The sequence below is a fragment of the Furipterus horrens genome, unplaced genomic scaffold (genome assembly GCF_987537825.1).
Source record: "Furipterus horrens unplaced genomic scaffold, mFurHor1.1.pri manual_scaffold_6, whole genome shotgun sequence".
NCBI classification, from domain to species: Eukaryota; Metazoa; Chordata; class Mammalia; order Chiroptera; family Furipteridae; genus Furipterus; species Furipterus horrens.
Window position 1 is genome coordinate 110,294,913 of NW_028327176.1, and position 18,530 is coordinate 110,313,442.

An 18,530-nucleotide genomic window follows, 5' to 3' on the forward strand; every position below is an offset into this window, starting at 1 on the left:
CAGCCTGAACTCATTTATGGAATCTTAAGGACTATTGATTTACCAGTGAATTTTCTAGTGTTCTCATTGTTACTGGAAGGATGCCTCACAGTCTGAATTAGATGATAAGATGGGCTGGAATGCCAATAGGCTTAGTTAAGACTGATGGGAAAATAAAAGGTTCACAAAACTTTGTCAAAATTAATTTTATAAAGTAGGTTAACACTATTGACTATATTTGGTCAACATTTCTCATGTAGCATTGAAATCACATTTCTTCTTGTTTTGTTGTGCCCCCATACAATTCTTTAATATCGGAGTATTAATCATTAGACAAAATATGAGGTAATTTTAAAATAAATTGGATCTGTGGCTGTGGAAACTAGAAACGATTTTGTGCACCTGAGGGTTTTTTGTTATTGTTCTTTTATTTTAATGCTACACCAGCATATAATCAATGAGAGTATTGAAGCGAGTATTGATGGTCTCAGTTTATGTTCATAAGGTATGGTGGTCTGATGGACACTTGCAGAGATTATGTGCCTTTACCTGAACAGTTAATTCTCCCTGCCAATCTCTGTTAAAAAAACAGCATCAACTTTTACTTATTAACAACACCTATGTGGTTATAGCTAAGCACAGCAGGACAGACTTTCCGTATTAGAAACAAACTAAGGTTCATAGTCAATATTTTCTCTAAACAATACCCTACCCCACCCTTTCAGCCCTCCATAGACACTTCCCTATAAATGTTGCCATTATTTTCCTCTATGGGGGCAGATCCATAATTTGTGGGGCTTGAAGATTATAACATTAGGCATTCTATAAGAAAAAGTTTACAAAATTATAAATACAAATTAAGCATGGAAGTGAATATATATTTAGAATGAGAAGGGCAATCATAGCTAATTACAAAATTTGAAAAGCTGAAAATTCTATAAGCCTCACAAAATCTAGAAAATATATAGTATTTTTATCAACTATCTACTTGATATACCTGGCCCTGGCTGGTTTAGCTCAGTGGATTGAGCGTCGGCCTGCGAGCTAAGTGTCGCTGGTTCGATCTTCCAGTCAGGGTACATCAGAGAAGGAAAACTCTGACTCCAAAAAACCTCCGCTGCCTTGCGGCATACCTCTTCAGGGGAAAGGCTAAGGGAGTAAACCCCGACAGAAAATCCGGAGCCGGAGTCCCTAAGGCGGTTTGACGTTGTAGTCAACACCGGCAACTCCTGCGGCGCACCTGAACCCAAGCTGTATCGACTCCGTCTTTCCCTTGGACCCTTCAGCTGCGAAGAGAGGGGGGGTCTGCTGCATGGGCAACAGCAGACCCTCCATATCACCCTGCCCAGGCTCTGTAGCTTCAGCGTCATCGCATGATGTCGATTCAACACGGGAGGAGACAGATACCATGTCACTCCCGAGTCGGACTGCACAGCCATTCTCGGCGGTGCAGATAGACTCTTAAGAAGCTACACCATCGTCTCTCGAGACGGACGGCTGCCGACGACGACTTGATATACCTGTATGCTATTTTTCCATATTTTGGAACCATTATTTTTGATCACCTTCTAAAATTATAATACTTTCTATAGTAAAGACAGAAAAGTCAGGGGTTTTGTTCTCTAGCATGGTTGATAGAAAAAGTTTGCTTCTTTTTTGATAGTTTTGAATGTTTTCATTTTCACAACTTATTACGTGTTATATTAAAGACTATTAGGACTACTGTCAAAATCAGGTAAACTTCCATTAAGTTTTTTTTTTTTCATAGCTGAGCTGAATGATATGGAAGAGTTTTGCATGGAACAGATGTGCCCCAATACAATTCAAAATTTGTTTCTTCATCACTAAACACACAGTTCCTGCAACAATGTCACAATTAGCAATCAAATTGCAGTCTGACCTCAATCCATGAATACTAGTAAGAGTATTCCTGGAATCATTTCTATAACAGAATGTTAGAAAAACCTAATTTATACAAATAAAATATTCCACTAAATGCAAACTAAATGAGTCTCCAACATAAACTTCAGTTAGCACAGTCTCACAAATAGCCACGCCTATTCAAACACCACCTGACCCCATGGGAAGTGTGAGAGGCAGGAAAGGATGTCAGCTGATGGGAGGTAAAATCCCTTTTGCAACAAGACAAGATCCTGTGAGCACACTGATGGGACCCCTCCCAGAGTCTTGGAGAGGAGAATTTTTTGCTTCAAGGTAAATCCTTTACTGCCCACACCTTCCCAACACAGCTCTCCCTTCTGTTTCCCACCCTCTCCCCACCCTGTATACTAACATCTTTGAACAAGCCTTGATTGATTTTTATTTTCCTCCCACATCCACTTATCAAACCCTGTTGTTTATATAGTCAGTGTTATATTTCACCTGGATATTGTCAATCCATTCCTATGCTCAGAGCCCACACCTCATGTCAGTAAACCTTGTTCTTGTTCATTCCCTAGATCTTATCTCCTTCCTTCCCTCTGTTCCCCAATTCACCCTAAACAAGTTAGAATTATTAAAGTCCCTAAAGTCTTAGTCTATCCTCTGCTCAAGACTTCCAGTTGGCCTTTTACTGCAGTTGGGAAGTTATAATGTCAGCATTTGAGGTCATTTGTAACTCCATATTATTTCTACTGCTATCTGAAGTGAACTCTGTTTCTCCAGAGTCCTCCCAGATTCTTTAGATGTGTTCTTGCCTTCTCTCTCCTCCTCCTCCTTCTTCTTATTATTTTTTTTTTTTGCATGGAGCTTCATAACTCTTTTCTCCACTTCTCAAAGTTATACTTATCCATCTTGGTCAGCTATTATTGTTTTCTTTACCCACTTAGAAGTTCTTTAAAACACTGATGGCCGTAGTGATAATTCCCTTTAGTATCTGACATACTGGTGGAGCAAAAGTAGTAGGTATATGTTTGTAAGTATGTTAAACACAGAGTTGATTTGAATATTATTGTTCATTATTTACTGTATTATTTTCCATGTGAACAACTGTAAACCTACTTTGGCCCCACCCTGTAGTCTCTCTTTGGCAAATAATAAATGTTATATTGTACTTTCATTTATTTAATATTTTTATAATTTGTGAGTGTGAATATATATATATAATACACACACATATATATATACACACACATATATATATATATAATGTCTTCCTTATAATATCATAAGTAGGTTCAATTCAATTGTTATTATCAAGCCACTTAGAATTGCAGAGATAAAATAAACTTAAGAAACACTTGCTGCCTTTAGGATGTTTAGTCTTGTAAGTGGGAGGAGATACCAAAAATTACTTCTAATAAAGGGTAAAGATAAGAGCCCTCCTATAGAGCATTTACTCATATGTTAATTGCTAGACTACTCTTAGTCTCTCCCACTAGATGGCATGCTTTTGAGAGTACAGACAGTGTTTCTTTAATCATAGTTTTTATATTTCTAGCACTTAGTTTCCGGAGGTATTGAGTTCTCCACAGTTGGAGGTGTTCATGTAGGGGCTGGGAAATGTCCTAAATATCAGCAAGAGGATTTAAACACTGGACCAATCATCTGGACGGAGAGCATGAAGGACAAATGATCTTGATATGTATGTGTGTGCCAGTTCTTCGTGAGATACATAATATGTAGAATAATACTTTAATGTGACAAAGACACAGAAGCTTTGGAGACTGAAAACTGGATGCAAGTCTCCATTCCAAGCTTCAGTTTCCTCATCTATGAAAATAGTTCACCAATAACTGGTTGCTCATGTTACCACGAAGCTAAGTGAATGAATGTACAATGAATGGAACCTAGTAGGTATTCAGAAGTTTAAGTTTTACTTTACTCTCTTTGAACATTGTAGAGCTAATCAGCTTCATATTTTGTTGTGTGGGTATTTTTTAAAATATACTTTCCAGTTTCCTAAATCTATTTCCATCATGATGATGGATCTGTAAAATGTAAATGTACTCTTCCTAGCAGAGGGTCAATGAAAAGAAGCTTTAAAATATTTAAAGTCTGGATTAGGATGTATACCAAATCAAAATTCACATTTTCTTAGATGTGTACGAAATCAAATTCACATTTTCTTAGACTCAGCTAACATTAATGATGGTTTTAAACAGCAATCTCACTTACAGTAAGCTGTTTCTTGTTATGCAAGTTGGAAGGAGTGGATTTGATCACCTATATACATTTTATATGGTTAGAAACTTAATGCTGAGACTCAGCAGGGGAGAAAGAAAAGTCTGAAGAGTGAATTGGCTTGTAGTGTCATTTATAATAGAGGGAACCTTTTCTAAGAAATTTTATCTGAAAGTTAAAAACTGCTTGAGATTTTCACCACCAGCTCAGCATGGTGCGATTATTTTGTTACTGAGATACTTGAACTTTGTTTTTCTTACCCTTTACAGAGAAATCAATAGTTTAAAATTAGAGCTGAGTAGAGGCTCTTGAGTGTTAATCGGGGCTTGGTACTGAGACTTCAAAGATTGTTGTAAGCGGCTTACTAGCCATGTATTAAACTTTGTCCACACTCATTGGATGGTTTATAGAAAAATAATTAAAATATAGCATGTGACAGGTTTTTAAAAATATAGCAAAAAATAGTTTTTTAAAGAAATATTTATATTTTCCTGTTACCCACAGTATATCATCATAGATTTATTTTGGGATATCTGCCAAATTTATATGTTCTCCTCTGAAAATGAGTGTCTCCCTGTGTTAGCCTTGGGGTTAGGACACCAATAATCATGCTTACAGTCTGTGAACTTCATCGAGCCCCTACCCTCTTCACTGTTGGCAGATGAATGGTAGATTTCAGACCTAATTTCCAGAAACTTTCACCCTATTGTCATAGCTGACTCACCCAGTGTCAGACAACTGACAAGCCTGAATGAATAAGATTCTTCCATCTGAGGATCTAGATTAGGACTGAGAGATGGCCAGCCTGTCAGTATTGGTAGGTGAAGGGAACTGGACATGTAAACATGGGAGCCTTGGGGTGGACGTATTTCACCATATTCTGAACCAAACATCCGCTGTAGATTAAAATGGAATGGGAATGTATATGCAGAGAAAATAGATGAAATATGAGTATAGATTCTTGATAGTTTTCTAGTTTTCTAGTTAATCTATCCAGAGCTTTCTTTGGTCGTGATGGGATTCCTATTATTGAATTTCATGCATAAGCTTATATTGATATGATACCCCCTAGGTGTGTTTGTTCATTTGCTAACTTATTTATTACTAAAAGAAGATAGAATTGCTTCTGCTATTTGCAATCAATAATGCCCAATTAATTCACAAAGGTAGGGAAATGGGACTTTAATGGGTCTATAGCTTATCCCAGGTAGAAATTAAAGAATATTTACATGACAAAATTTTAAATAATAGTTACTTTTTTATTATGAATGTCTATAATGTTCTAGGTAGTTATGCACACTCATGTTATAAGTGCTATGTATATTATTTCTAATATTAATGCAGTCTTGTGAGCTGAAGTGATTAGCCCCATTATACAGAAGGGAAATCCAACTTCAGAGGGTTTGTAAATGAATCACACAGCAACTAACACAGCTAGAATGCAAGTCAGGATGCTGCTGCTGTTTCCAAGGGCAGGTTCGGTCTCCCCAGCAACACAACAGAATTTCCTGAAGGCCAAACACCTTCGACAGGTCCTCAGGCTGGACTTTCCAATTCCCTGTGCTAGTTCTCATTTCAATAAATGACACCTCAGTTTCACTCAGCTGTGCAGCCCAAGGTTCCGTTTAGCCTTCACTTCACAAATCCTTCACAAAATTACCCTCACTCTTCCGTTTTTTCACACATACTCAGAACCTAACAGAGCATTTACATAGTGCTCTCAGACTCTAACCTCTTCTCATCCCCCACCCCTGAGCCATCACATTGTCAGTGGGAGATACTGCAATGAGTTGCTCACCCATCACCCTGTTTCTACTCCTGTGCCCAGCCCTACCCAGATTCTTTCTGTTCTCCAGGATGCAGGAAGAATCAATCTTTAAAAACACAAACCTGATCACGTCACTTTCCTGCCTAAATTCTTCCAAAAGCAACAGGAATTGGCCTGCCACCCACCCCTTGATCTTGTCTACTTCCTCCCCGCCACGCATCCGCCCCAGCTTTAACGCTCTCCTTGCTGATCCCTAGAAATTTCAAGCAGGTTCTATTTCAGGGCATTTATGTTTGCTGTTTACTTTACCAGGGACGCTCTTTACAGAGGTAGCCCCTTGGCCTAGCCCCTCACAGCATGCAAGCATTTGCTGAAGTCTCCACTTCAGACAGGCCTTCCCTAACTGCCTCCCTCTGCCTCTCTCCAGAGTCTTTTTCTCCACCTGCCATTACTTTCTTCATTTTTAATATGCTTGTTTTCCTTCTCCTCCCACTAAAACGTAAGCTTTGTGGAAGCAGATATCTGGTCTTTGTTCACAACTACCTCTCCAGAACCTTCAGAACAGTGGCTGAAATGGGACAGGCACTCAGAAATGACGGAGTGAATGAACGAAAGGGTTTAGACACTTTAAAATCTAAATAAAGAAAATTCCGATGACATGACTTGACATATTTTCTCTGATTTACTTTAATAACCACCCTCCTCCTAGATTTCTCCTTTCAGAATAAAACCTTTTCCATCCATATTTCTACAAACTCTTTACGCTTTCGTGGCTTACTCTTATTTGCCTTGTATTCCAGTGGTTTATTCACTATGATTGACAAGCATGTGAAAGGCTCCAGTGTTTTGCCAATCTTGTTCTCTTTCATGGTGCCCTATATATGCTCTGTAAATTACTTCATTAATAACAGTGTTGACCACTATTACCTGGACAGCTTTTCTCTCTTTTAATTTTTGAAATGAAGGTCTAACTGTTTAAGCCTTAATTTGGAAGATAAAAATACCACAGTGGCAATGTATATAAAGATGATAAAGTGAGAATGGTGCCTCAGAAATTAAAAACGATCCCATCATTCCTGTTGTGGATGTTTAATTCGTTCATTTAACAAGTACATATTTCATACATACTACACCCCAGTGGGGAGATAGCAGAACCAAGAGTAGGCTCTGTGTTTCCTGGACTGTGGGCTTATTTACAGGGGGAATATGCTTTCTGCTTCTGATTTCAAAATTTCCATATTGTCTAAAATTTTAAATATTGAGACCTGATATTATATAAAAAATATTTTAGATGAACACATTTCCCTTCTTCTAGTAGAAATGGATTTCTAACAATTTTTCTTCACTGTTGCATATATTAGTCAGTGTTTCTTATTTAAGCAGTAACATTATTTGTAAAAACTAATATACTCTAAGCTTTAATATATTCTTAGGGACTCATATCAACCATGTTCACTTTATTGTAGGATTAAGTTTTATTTGGTTATTAATCAGTCCATAGAAAATGTATATGTTTTGAGTGCCCAGCAGGTGGCAAGAAGTATAGTTGAAGAGTTTATATTTAATAAGTGATCATTCCCAGAGGACACTTAAGAGACCAGCATGTCCCTGGGTAGTTGAATGGAACAAACACATGCATTAGGAGATGAGTACACTCAGAGGTTAACGGCAAAGTGAATCTGTTTCATAGAATGATCTGGCTTGCATCAATTCATTGTACATTTACTGTGGACTTACTATGGACTTACTATGGTCACACGAGTGACCAGGGGACTGTCTTTTTTAACGATTTTCACAACTGAGTAGGGGAAATGCATACAGGGATTAGATGACAATGTGAGCTGTGGAATACTAACAACCTAGATGAAAGGTCCGAGGGCGTATAGCAAATGACACAGTGGGTGGGAAGAGAGGGGGGTTGGTTATAGACACTGCGTTTCTTCTGCTCATTTCATATTTTTTGAAGTCTGCAGAACTACCAATCCCATTTCTTTCACAGAGTGAAAGAGTAAGGATATTTAAATAAAAGACCAGTCACATGGCTTATATATTATTACCAAAGTTTATAACATAATCACATTATATGTGTCAAATTATTTCTGAGTGAGTTTTATGCTAACCTTTATCATATCCCAGAAGAAGCTTCTGAATATATGATTCACATTATGTCCACAATTATTTACATTTTGAAATTGATTGAGTCTTCTAAAGATAAGAAAACCTCAGGATAGTTTGACTCTTAAAATGTAAGCTATTTAACTGGTACTAACAACAATCACAGCACCTGTAAAATGAAAGCGTTTCTCAAATGCTAATATTTTAAAGCACTGTTTAAATTCTGTTGCAAATGACATTTGTTTTCTGGAACAAACATCATCTACTCTATGTGCGGCATATAAACGTTTTCGAGGCCCAGCTTGTTATCAATTAGTTGAACTCTTCCTAACAACCGATTTGTCGAGGGTACTTACATATTCTTCATAAGACTCGTGGGCTGGAGGAGGAGGTGCCCTGTATCCTGGCACTGCGGGTGCCCCCCGGGCTCGCGGGGTAGGGACACCTCTTGCTACAGGGGGCACTGGAAGAGCTCCGCGGGTCACAGTGGTCCCTCGAGGAGTGAGAACACCTCGTCCAGGTGGCGGGGGAGGAGGAATGGCGCCCCCACGACCCCTAGGAAAAACAGGACATGTACAGATGAGAAACAAGTGGCGAAAGGAAGGGGCCAAAACAGGCAAAGCTCTCGTCTTACAGCCTCCATATAATGGGAAGCAACCAAATAATTAAGATTATTTACAGTGTGAAGTACTTTGACCTCAACAGTATAATAAATTTTGTAAACACTGATTATGACTTAGTTATGAAAACCATGTAAAACACTTGAATATTTTTTTTATAAAACTATAAAACAAACCCATTCTCATTTTATTCCAAAGTTACCAAGAAGACCCACTTGAGAACATTGTCTAGTATATGACTCACTGTGCTGCCTATGAAACTGAGCTGCTAAATGTCAATGTCTCCCCCATGCTGAAGGTTATTGACAGTGATGTGCAATGTCATCATTAACAAAAACAATCTGTCTGCTCTTTAATAGTTAATAAAATGTGAACCTCTAAGCATGGTGATATCATTCTGTTTATTATAGTAGCTTAAGCTTGAGGTCACTTGAAACCACAATTCATTGTCATTCATTTATTATCATGCATCAATCCCCTGAACAGGTAGAATCCCTGATATAATTTATTTTTTTCTGGTAACTATGGTGTTAGTGAAATACATTAGGAGTGTGCAATAAAAAAAAAAGAAAAACATAGACTAAATACTCTGTACTACAGTGCTTGACACAAAAGTAACTTGTACTAAAACCCCAAGATCAAATGGATGCAGCCAACTTTTATTGTATTCCGAGGCCTTTGGAAAGGTTGAGTGTTTGTCTGAAGTCTTTGGGTAGAAGCGTGGTTATTTCACTTTTTATTGTGTCTGAAAGGCTGGCCTCTAGAAAGCACTGCTTTCAGCAGGAACGCTAAAGCTTTGGGAAAAGTAATGATCATTGGGACGTCAACAATCACACTGTTTGGCTGCACTCACAGATGGGAATGTAGGTTATGCTTTCTGCTGTGAATAGCAGTCAGCTGGCTCTTTCTTGCTTGCAGAAAATGAGCTTTTACGAGTGAACAGCAAGAATGCTGGTAAAGCTTTTTAAAGTTTTAAATAGATTACAGAGTTGATGAATAGAGAAATTATCAGAGAATGTATTGTGAGTCTAATGTATAGAGGAGGCTCCCCCAGACTGGGGGAAGGAGAAATACAAAAGGCCCAGAAGTCCAGGTGCCTGCTTCAAGCACAACATAGCTGAAGAGGCAATACTCTGCATTACCATGATAATAAAATACAATATTCTATATTATCATGGTAATATAAAAACATCCATAAAAAGGGATGTAAAGACCATCATTATTATTACCTTCGCTGGGCCAAGCACCTATCTATCTGTTTCCTCATAAATAAAGGTGAGCATATTTCCAGGTTTGCCCAAAATTGTTCGGATTTACAACCATTGCCCTGGTCTCCTATTCAGTTTAGCATTTTTGCACTTTCAAAAGTGTTCATGTGTGGCTAGTAAATTATATGTCACCTACTTGAAACTACATTCACAAGTGCTGGGTAAACCACTCAATAATCACAGTTAAGTACTATAATTCACTGGGCTTGAGGTGGATATTTTTTTTTTTTTTCTTGATGGGTCAGATCAGATTTCTGAACCTGTAATAAATTCTTCCAGTTTTAAAATTTTGTGATCCTTGCATCATATCTAACATCTCATTCGATTCCTTTATCAGCTGTCTTTAAGACACAGCCTTGGCAAATCTGTCTCCTGAATCTGACTCATTACATCTTTTCCCTTAATCCCATCTCTCTCTTCTCTAATTGAACTCACGACTTATATCACCTGATTTAGGATACAGTCCTGGTTGAATCCACACTACAGTATCCTTTTCTTCATTTTTCGGACTTCTTGAAATCTTTCCCCCTTTAAGTCTTCAACTCCTCATTCTTGAATCAAATAAAAAAGGTGAAGGGTTTAAGAAGTGTAAATTGGTAGTTACAGAAGGGTCATGGGGAATGTAGAGTACAGCACAAGGAACAGAGTCAATAACATTGCAACAACTGTGTATGAGGCCAGGTGATATTGGGGGGAACACTTTGTAAAGTATTGCCTAACCTCTATGCTGCACACCTGAAACTAATACAAAAATATTATTGAATCCCAACTATAATCAAAAAACAAAATTACGAAATGTAATCTAGGTATAGCTTTTTCCAATTTGTTGGAAATGTTCTTGAATGAGCTCAACCAGTAACCTACTGATTTCAATATCCACTGGATTTGTTTACAGTCCCCATTCCACCGCATCTCCATACTTACCACTGTGGACTTATGTCTGGAAATTGCCTTCTTTGGCCTTCATGACCCTGCTTTCCTCCACATTTCCTCCCTCCTCTTTCTTATTCTTCTACCTCCTTTGCTGGCTTCTCTATTCCTGAGGCCCCCTGGAATATGAGTGCCCCATTTTCTCTCCTCTATCTTCTTTTACTTGTGGTGCTCCCTGCAGTCCTTAACTCTAATGATGGTTATTATCTGTTTCCTTCCTAACACATACCATATCCTGGATTATAGGCCTTACATCAGAGGTTCCTTAACTTATCTGCACATTACAGTTACCTGAAAACCTTTGAAAAATTCCAAATTACAGACCATACCCCAGGTCAATTAAATCACAATAATTAGAAGCAGAAAGTCCTCTGATTCCAATGTGCAGACCGTTTTTGGAAACCCCTGTTTATGTGCACTATCTAATTTGAAAATCTCAATAAGCCTGTCATGTAACAGTTCTGAGCTATTTTAAAGGTTAACAACTAAGGCACAGAAATTATAAGACACCTGCCAAAGATCGTGCTAGTGCATCCAAAGAGCTAGAATTAATTATAGGAGTAACTATGGTCTTCACTTGACTTGAATGTTCACCTAACTTTAGTTAATATAATAATCTCTAACCAGGCTAGACATCACAGTTTTCCTTGCCTTGTGCCCTCTTTTTTTCCCAACATCTAATTAGGCAATCATTCTTATATGTGCTAATCTCTCATCTAGTTCTATATCTCTACATTTCAAATGATGTTCATTCTTCTTTTGAATAATGGGCTTGCCTGCCATGAGCTAGTGTCTCTCTGTCTTTTCTCTATCACCCACAGTGATGACTAAGTAGTCTTTTTTTAGAAACAAATACAATTACTACCCTATTTCATAAATACCATTAGTTCTAAGTATTAATTCTCTTTATAGTAAACAAAAGTTTTCGAATCTGCCCCTAATGTTTTATTTTCCACTGCTTACTCTCACTCAGCATATAGTACCAGGTACCGTTCTTTTTGAATATGTATAATTGAATAACTTAAAAAGTCACAATTTTATAAATGTGTACGAATTAACATTAACATTAACTTTTCAAGGCTTTCTGACCAATAATGATTTGCTGTTTTGAGAAGTTGTATCCTTATTCCTTCTTATTTGTAGATATATTCTATATACTTCTTCATCTGGTTTGATTAAGAAGACAACAGAGTTCTGCTCCATTTACTTTTGCTAGTGTTATACACTAAAAATATCAATACAGCATTGAAAATAAGCTTTAATTTTCAGCATTTTCTTTTCTTTTTATGTATGTACTATTAGATCTGCAAGATATATGAGATATTAAAAAGGCTTTCAGTCAAAATTTTCTTTTAAGATAATTAAAAACCTAGACCCTATGCACTATTCTTTACTAAATCATTAGAGATTAAAATTTTAGTACAAAATTTTACTGAAATAAAAATCTCATATGGTTCACTCAAATATGGCAAATAGAATTTTACATTAAACAATATTAATATCAAAATAAAATCTATTAATATAAAGACTATAATCTCAAAAGTAGGTCAATATATTATTTTAGAAAGTGGTCCTGATTTCAAGGAATACAGAAGAGGAAAAAAAAATCTTATCTCCTCTGTAGGCATAAATTGTCATTTGTTTGAACTATGAGAACAACATGTTTATGATTTAAACCATATAATTTTAAGATATCTATGTTATTTCACAACCCATCATAATGAGGTTACCACCATATAATGTCTTATAAAGGGCTAATTCCATAAAAAGTATGTCCATAAAAAGCTTTGTCACACTTTTTTGGCAATAAATAAGTGTTTCTGGATAGCATTAAACAGCTGTTTTCATTTTTTTAAAGACAAAAATATAAAAATAAGCTCTAGAACATTTTCAGAAGTCTTTCCTTTAGTCAAATGTAATGTCAAGAATTTTCATGTTTTACCTTTAGATAGTTTTTGCCTCCATATTTTATTTGGAAATGTATTATTGTTAACTTTTTTTCCAGTAATTTCAAAACTGTTTGAAGAAATTATGATTTAATATTAAAATACTGATCTTTTGATAGTTCTGGTTGAAAATAGTTGGAGCATAACTAGCAAATAAATTGAATCAGCAAATATCTTGGAATCTCTTAAGATGATTTTTATGCAATATATGAAGTAATATTCTAGATCTATGTCTTTCAGAGATTTGAAGGCCAACTATAATAGGGTGAGAGAATGACAGGATTACAATGTCTGTGTGAAGGCTATGAGTATTTTTTACTTTACTTATTTGCAAACCAGTGCTTTCTGTAGAAAGTTTGACAAACTCAGAGTCCTACAAAAACAAATCCTCGTGATGACCAAAGACACTGCAGAGTGAAATGTAACTAAACTTTAAATACCCTTATCAGCTGCCAAGCAAGAAGTATGCCTCTGGCTTTCTGTACTGGTGGTATTTATATTACCTACCTATATATCTAAATTCCTCTCTACCTTCCTTCCTCCCTTTCTTCCTTCCTTCCTTCCTTCTTTCCTTCCTTTCCTATTTAGCCATCATCACCTATCTCTATATGTAGTTGGCAAGACTATGACAATTCAAGAGCCACTTAAGGCACAGACAAAATGTATAACTTTCTCTTTACACAGCTGATTAAAAGCTCAAACTATGAATTCTGTAGTCAAACCATCTGTGTTATGTTGGGCAAATTCCTTACTTCTTTCTCTATCTCATATGTAACACTTAACTTTAGTGTGGAAGATTTGATGAGTTAATTATTGGAAGTTCTTATGTGCTATTTAAGCATTTATTGTTACTGCTTTTTGGGGAGGTGGTGGTCATTGTCACTGATGTTGTTGTTGTTTATTCCTTGCTGTGATCATGCCACAGAGCAAGTCAGCAAAGATTGCCATCCTCCTTGGCTGTTAATTTACTTAAAGTAAAAACCAATGTACCTTGAAGGCGTTGTGGGGGCTATTCTGATCCCTCTGCCTCTAATACCTCTGCCACGACCAGAGTCTTCTGAGCCATTTAAGTAAGATAATTCACGTAGTTGTTCCTGACGAATTTCATCATTATAGTCCTAGAAGGAAAAAAAACGTGACCTGATGAGTTATAAAGGGGCAGGGCGTTCTTTGAGCTTAACAAACACAGAAAGAAATGAAAATTTTCATTTATTTTTTTGGAGTCTTATATACAAAAATCTAAAATGATATAAAAGTATATATACTTTAAGTTCTTATTTTTATGTAGAGAAATTGAGGCTGTTTTATTTATCAAGGATATCACTTGATGCATTAGTCAGAAAAGGGAAGAAAACAATATAGACCAATATCTTGGAATGTACTAAGGTTATGATTGCTAACAGGAGAATTAATGAAAAACAACTTGAATGACTGCATGATACTCACCTAACTCCTGATGCATAAACCAAAAAGGGCCAATCCCAAGGCCCAAAGTAGATATTGAGCATGTGTTAAAATAATAAAAAAGTACAAATAATAAAGGACAGTTTCAGACAAATGGGAGCTACCAATCCAACCACACAAATTGATGTGGCTAATTTAAATAATAACCCTTCTTACCTTGGTTTCCCAGCTGCTAATGGCTCATGGGGTTAGGTACATGGTTTAAGGTTTGAATCTTGCAGAAGATTATTTATATTAATCATGAGCACCAGGGAAGAGTTCTACACTTAGAGAAATGCTCGGAGGACAACAAGTTGAGGAATGGATCTCATGATACATGGTCTGCTAATGTGTCAGCACATATCAAGGATATTCTGACATGGAATAAATGTCTCCATGAACTTTTTGGACAGGACCAAATTTCCTGCAAGGATTTTTGCCAAATAGTCAATCTAATTAATTTTTTTTTTTTCAGTAAACATATATTTAAGAGAAATCAATCTGGTAAATTTTCTAGTGTTGAGAGGTTTAGGAGTTGAGACAAAAAAATATTTGTAGAGGGTAAGCTAACAGAAATGATGTTTGAAAATTAGTCAAGGGACCAAAACTCAAGTCTATGACCTCATCAAATGATGCCAGTATAAAAAGAAAAAGTAAACAAATGGGACTACATCAAACTAAAAAGCTTTTGCACAGCAAAACAAACCATCAATAAAACAAAAAGACAACCTACTCAATGAAAGAAGAAATTTGCCATAATACATCTGGTAAAAAGGTTAATACCCAAAGTTTATAAAGAATTTGTACAACTTAACACCAAAAAAAAAAAAAAAAAAAAAAAAAAAAAAATCCCCAAACCCCCAAATAATTTAATTTAAAAATGAGCAGAGGAACTGAATAGACACTTTTCCAAAGAAAACACACAGATGGCCAATAGACATATGAAAAGATGCTCAATGTCACTAATCATCAGAGAAAGACAAATTAAAACCACAATGAGATACCACCTCACACCAGTCAGAATGGCCATCATCAACAAATCAACAAACAACAAATGCTGGCGAGGATGTGGAGAAACAGGAACCCCTGTGCACTTTTGGTGGGAATGCAGTCTGGTGCAGCCACCATGGAAAGCAGTATGGAGGATCCTCAAAAAACCTAAAAATGGAAGTGCCTTATGAGCCAGCTATTTTACTTCTGGGTATTTAGCTGAAAAAACTCAAAACACTACTTCAAAAGAACATAAGCACCCTTATGTTCATTGCAGTGTTATTTACAATAGCTAAGCTACAGAAGCAACCCAGGTGCCCATCAATAGATAAATGGGTAAAAATGTGGTGGTACATGGTACATGCAGTGGAATATTACTTGACCATAAAAAGAATGAAATATTACCATTTACAACAGCTTAGATAAACTTAGAGAGCATTATGCTAAGTGAAACACATCAGTCAGGGAAAGATAAATAACATATGATTTTACTTATATGTGGAATCTAATGAACAAAATAAACAAAATTGAAAGAGACTCATAGACACAGAGAACAGACTGTTGATTGCCAGAGGGAAGGAGTTCGGGGGACTGGGTGAAAAAGGCGAAGGGATTTAGAAGTCTAACGAGGTTTTCACAAAATCATCATGAGGATGTAAAGTGCAACATAGGGATTATAATCAAGAATATTGTGATTACTATGTATGGTGCCAGGTGGGTACTGGAAATATGGGGGGAACACTTTATAAAATATATCATTTTATATGCTATATATATGAATCTAATACAACATAATACTGAACATGCACTGTAAGTGAAAAATAAAATTTAAAAATGATGCCAGTTTAGCTCCACTTATACATGTTATAGTGACATGAAATAAAAACTGTGTACACTCACCCGTACACCTCTATCTAGAAAATGACAGGGTTACACCCAGGGTACAAGGATTTCTAATACACAGGTTTATGAGCAAAACTGTCTTGATTCAAGAAAAAGTACCAGTCATTCCAAAGCATTTATTTTCTTATTTTTAACATGTTTCTTTTATGTTTATCCTCTTAAATACCTGGTTATAATAATAATGGGCTCAACACAGTTGGCTGATGGAGAGCTATACAGTAGAAAATTACAGTTTCTAACTAGTCATATATTATTCAATTTCTACCTCTGAATTTTCACATGTGAGCAACAACCAAAGAATAAACATGTCTATTATTTTATTAGACCAGGAAATATGATAAATTGCTACTTCTGAGTGAAATGACCAGCCACTATCAAAATGAAAAATTCCACAATTATCCCACATCCTATTTGTAATAAGAAAGAGGATCTTTTTCCTTTTTGTTGCTCTGCCTGGAGCCCAGAAATAAACCCACACTTTCATAGTCAATTAATATTTGACAGAAGCAAGTACATACAATTTGTTAAAGACAGTTTATTTAATAAATGGTGTTGGGAAAAACGGACAGATATTTGCAGAAAAAATGAAACTAGACCACCTTCTTTCACCATACACAAGAATAAATTAAAAATAGATTAAAGACTTAAATGTTAGACGTGAAATCATAAAAATCCTAGAATAAAACATAGATAGCAAACCCTTGGACATTGCTTATAGCAACATTTTATAGAATATATCTCCCCAGGCAAGGGAAACAAAAGAAAAAAAAAGAAAAAAAAATCAAATGAGATTACATCAAACTAAAAAGGTTTTGCATAGCAAAGGAAAAATATCAGTAAAATAAAAAGACAGCCCACAGAATGGGAGAACATATTTACTGATATTCCTGATAAGGAGTTAATACCTAAAATTTATAAAGCATTTATAAAATTCAACATCCAAAAAAAAAAAACAAAAAAAACCCCAATCTAATTAAAAATGCACAAAGGACCTGAATAGACACTTCTCCAAAGAGGACATAGAGATGGCCCATACTCATATGAAAAGGTGCTCAATGTTACTAATCATTAGAGAAATGCAAATTAAAACCACAATGAGATAGCATCTCACACATGTCAAATGGCCATCATCAATAAATCAACAAACAGTAAGTGTAGTGAGGATGTGGAGAAAGGGGAACCCTTTTGCACTGTTGGTGGAAATGCAGACTGGTACAGCCACTGTGGAAAGTAGTATGGGGATATCTAAAAAAATTTAAAATGGATCTGCCTTTTGACCCAAAAATCCCACTTCTGGGAATATATCTGAAGGAACCCAAAACATTTAATTAGAAAGAACAGAAGCACCCTTATGTTCATTGCAGTGCTATTTACAGTCACCAAGATATGGTGGCAGCCCAAGTGTCTATCAGTAGATGAGAGGATAAAACAACTATGGGACATTTACACAATGGAATTCTACTCAGCTGTAAAAAAAGAAGAAAATTTTATCCTTTACAACAGCATGGATGGACCTGGAGAACATTATGCTAAATGAGATAAACCAGTCAGAGAAAGACAAATACCATATGATTTCACTCATGTGTGGAATCTAATGAACCAACTGAACTAACAAGGAAAGTGGGGACAGACTCATAGATAGAGAGTAGGTGACAGCTCTGGGGTGGAGGAGGTTTAGGGGTGGAGGGATTGAGCAACAGGAAAAAGGACTCACGGACATGGACAACAGTGTGGTGATTGCTGGGGGGTTGGGGGGGTATAAGAGGACAAAATGGTAATGGAAAAATACAATAAAGATTAAATTAAAAAATAGAAGAATGAAAGGGGGTCTTTGCAGCTTTTTATCTGAGGAAAACCAATGGCCTCTCAAGGTCCTTATAAACTGTTCAAAGTGGATAGATTTTCATTGTTGGCAACACTGAATGTTAAGATAAAAATTTAAAAATTACATGTGAATTCAATATATGTAAAAGTTTATTTTAGAGCACATATATTTTATGCCAGAATCAGAAAATACAAACCTGTGGGTAGAGTCTTACTCACAGTACAATTATAACGAGTCTCCTTTGAATGGCATGTGCTAGGCAAGTGTAGGAGCTTCACTTCTCTTCGCTGGGAGTCAGGAATCACATAGTGTGAGAGCTCCCCAGGCTTCTTTGGCTTCCTCCTTCTATTTTTGTCACAGATAATGTTCCCTAATAAAATTCTTACATGTTTAATCCCAAGTTACCATCTGCTTCTTGGAGAACCCAAATTGACATGCAGAGTATTGACAAAAATCAAGTTCCTAATATTACTAACCTGAGAGCCTTGATAAATCTTTAATGTTAATGCTCGTGGAGCCTATTGCATCAATATATTCTGATTAAATTGAAGTACTCAACATTCTCTTGCTTAAAAATGATTATATGTTAATTGAATGTAAAACGGATTAATTACCAAAATG

The 18,530-nt window shown here is 36.2% G+C and overlaps 1 protein-coding gene across 1 annotated transcript in view; it reads right to left on the minus strand.

The window, feature by feature from the left end:
* The window catches only part of KHDRBS2 (KH RNA binding domain containing, signal transduction associated 2), a 571,359-nt gene that overhangs the window by 186,571 nt on the left and 366,258 nt on the right, over nt 1–18,530 (minus strand). Inside the window, exons 5-6 of the mRNA XM_090280495.1 lie at nt 13,739–13,866; nt 8,341–8,539 (exon numbers count right to left, since the gene is read on the minus strand). Coding sequence (XP_090136621.1) covers nt 8,341–8,539; nt 13,739–13,866 — 327 coding nt within the window. The remainder of the gene's footprint in view (nt 1–8,340; nt 8,540–13,738; nt 13,867–18,530) is intronic.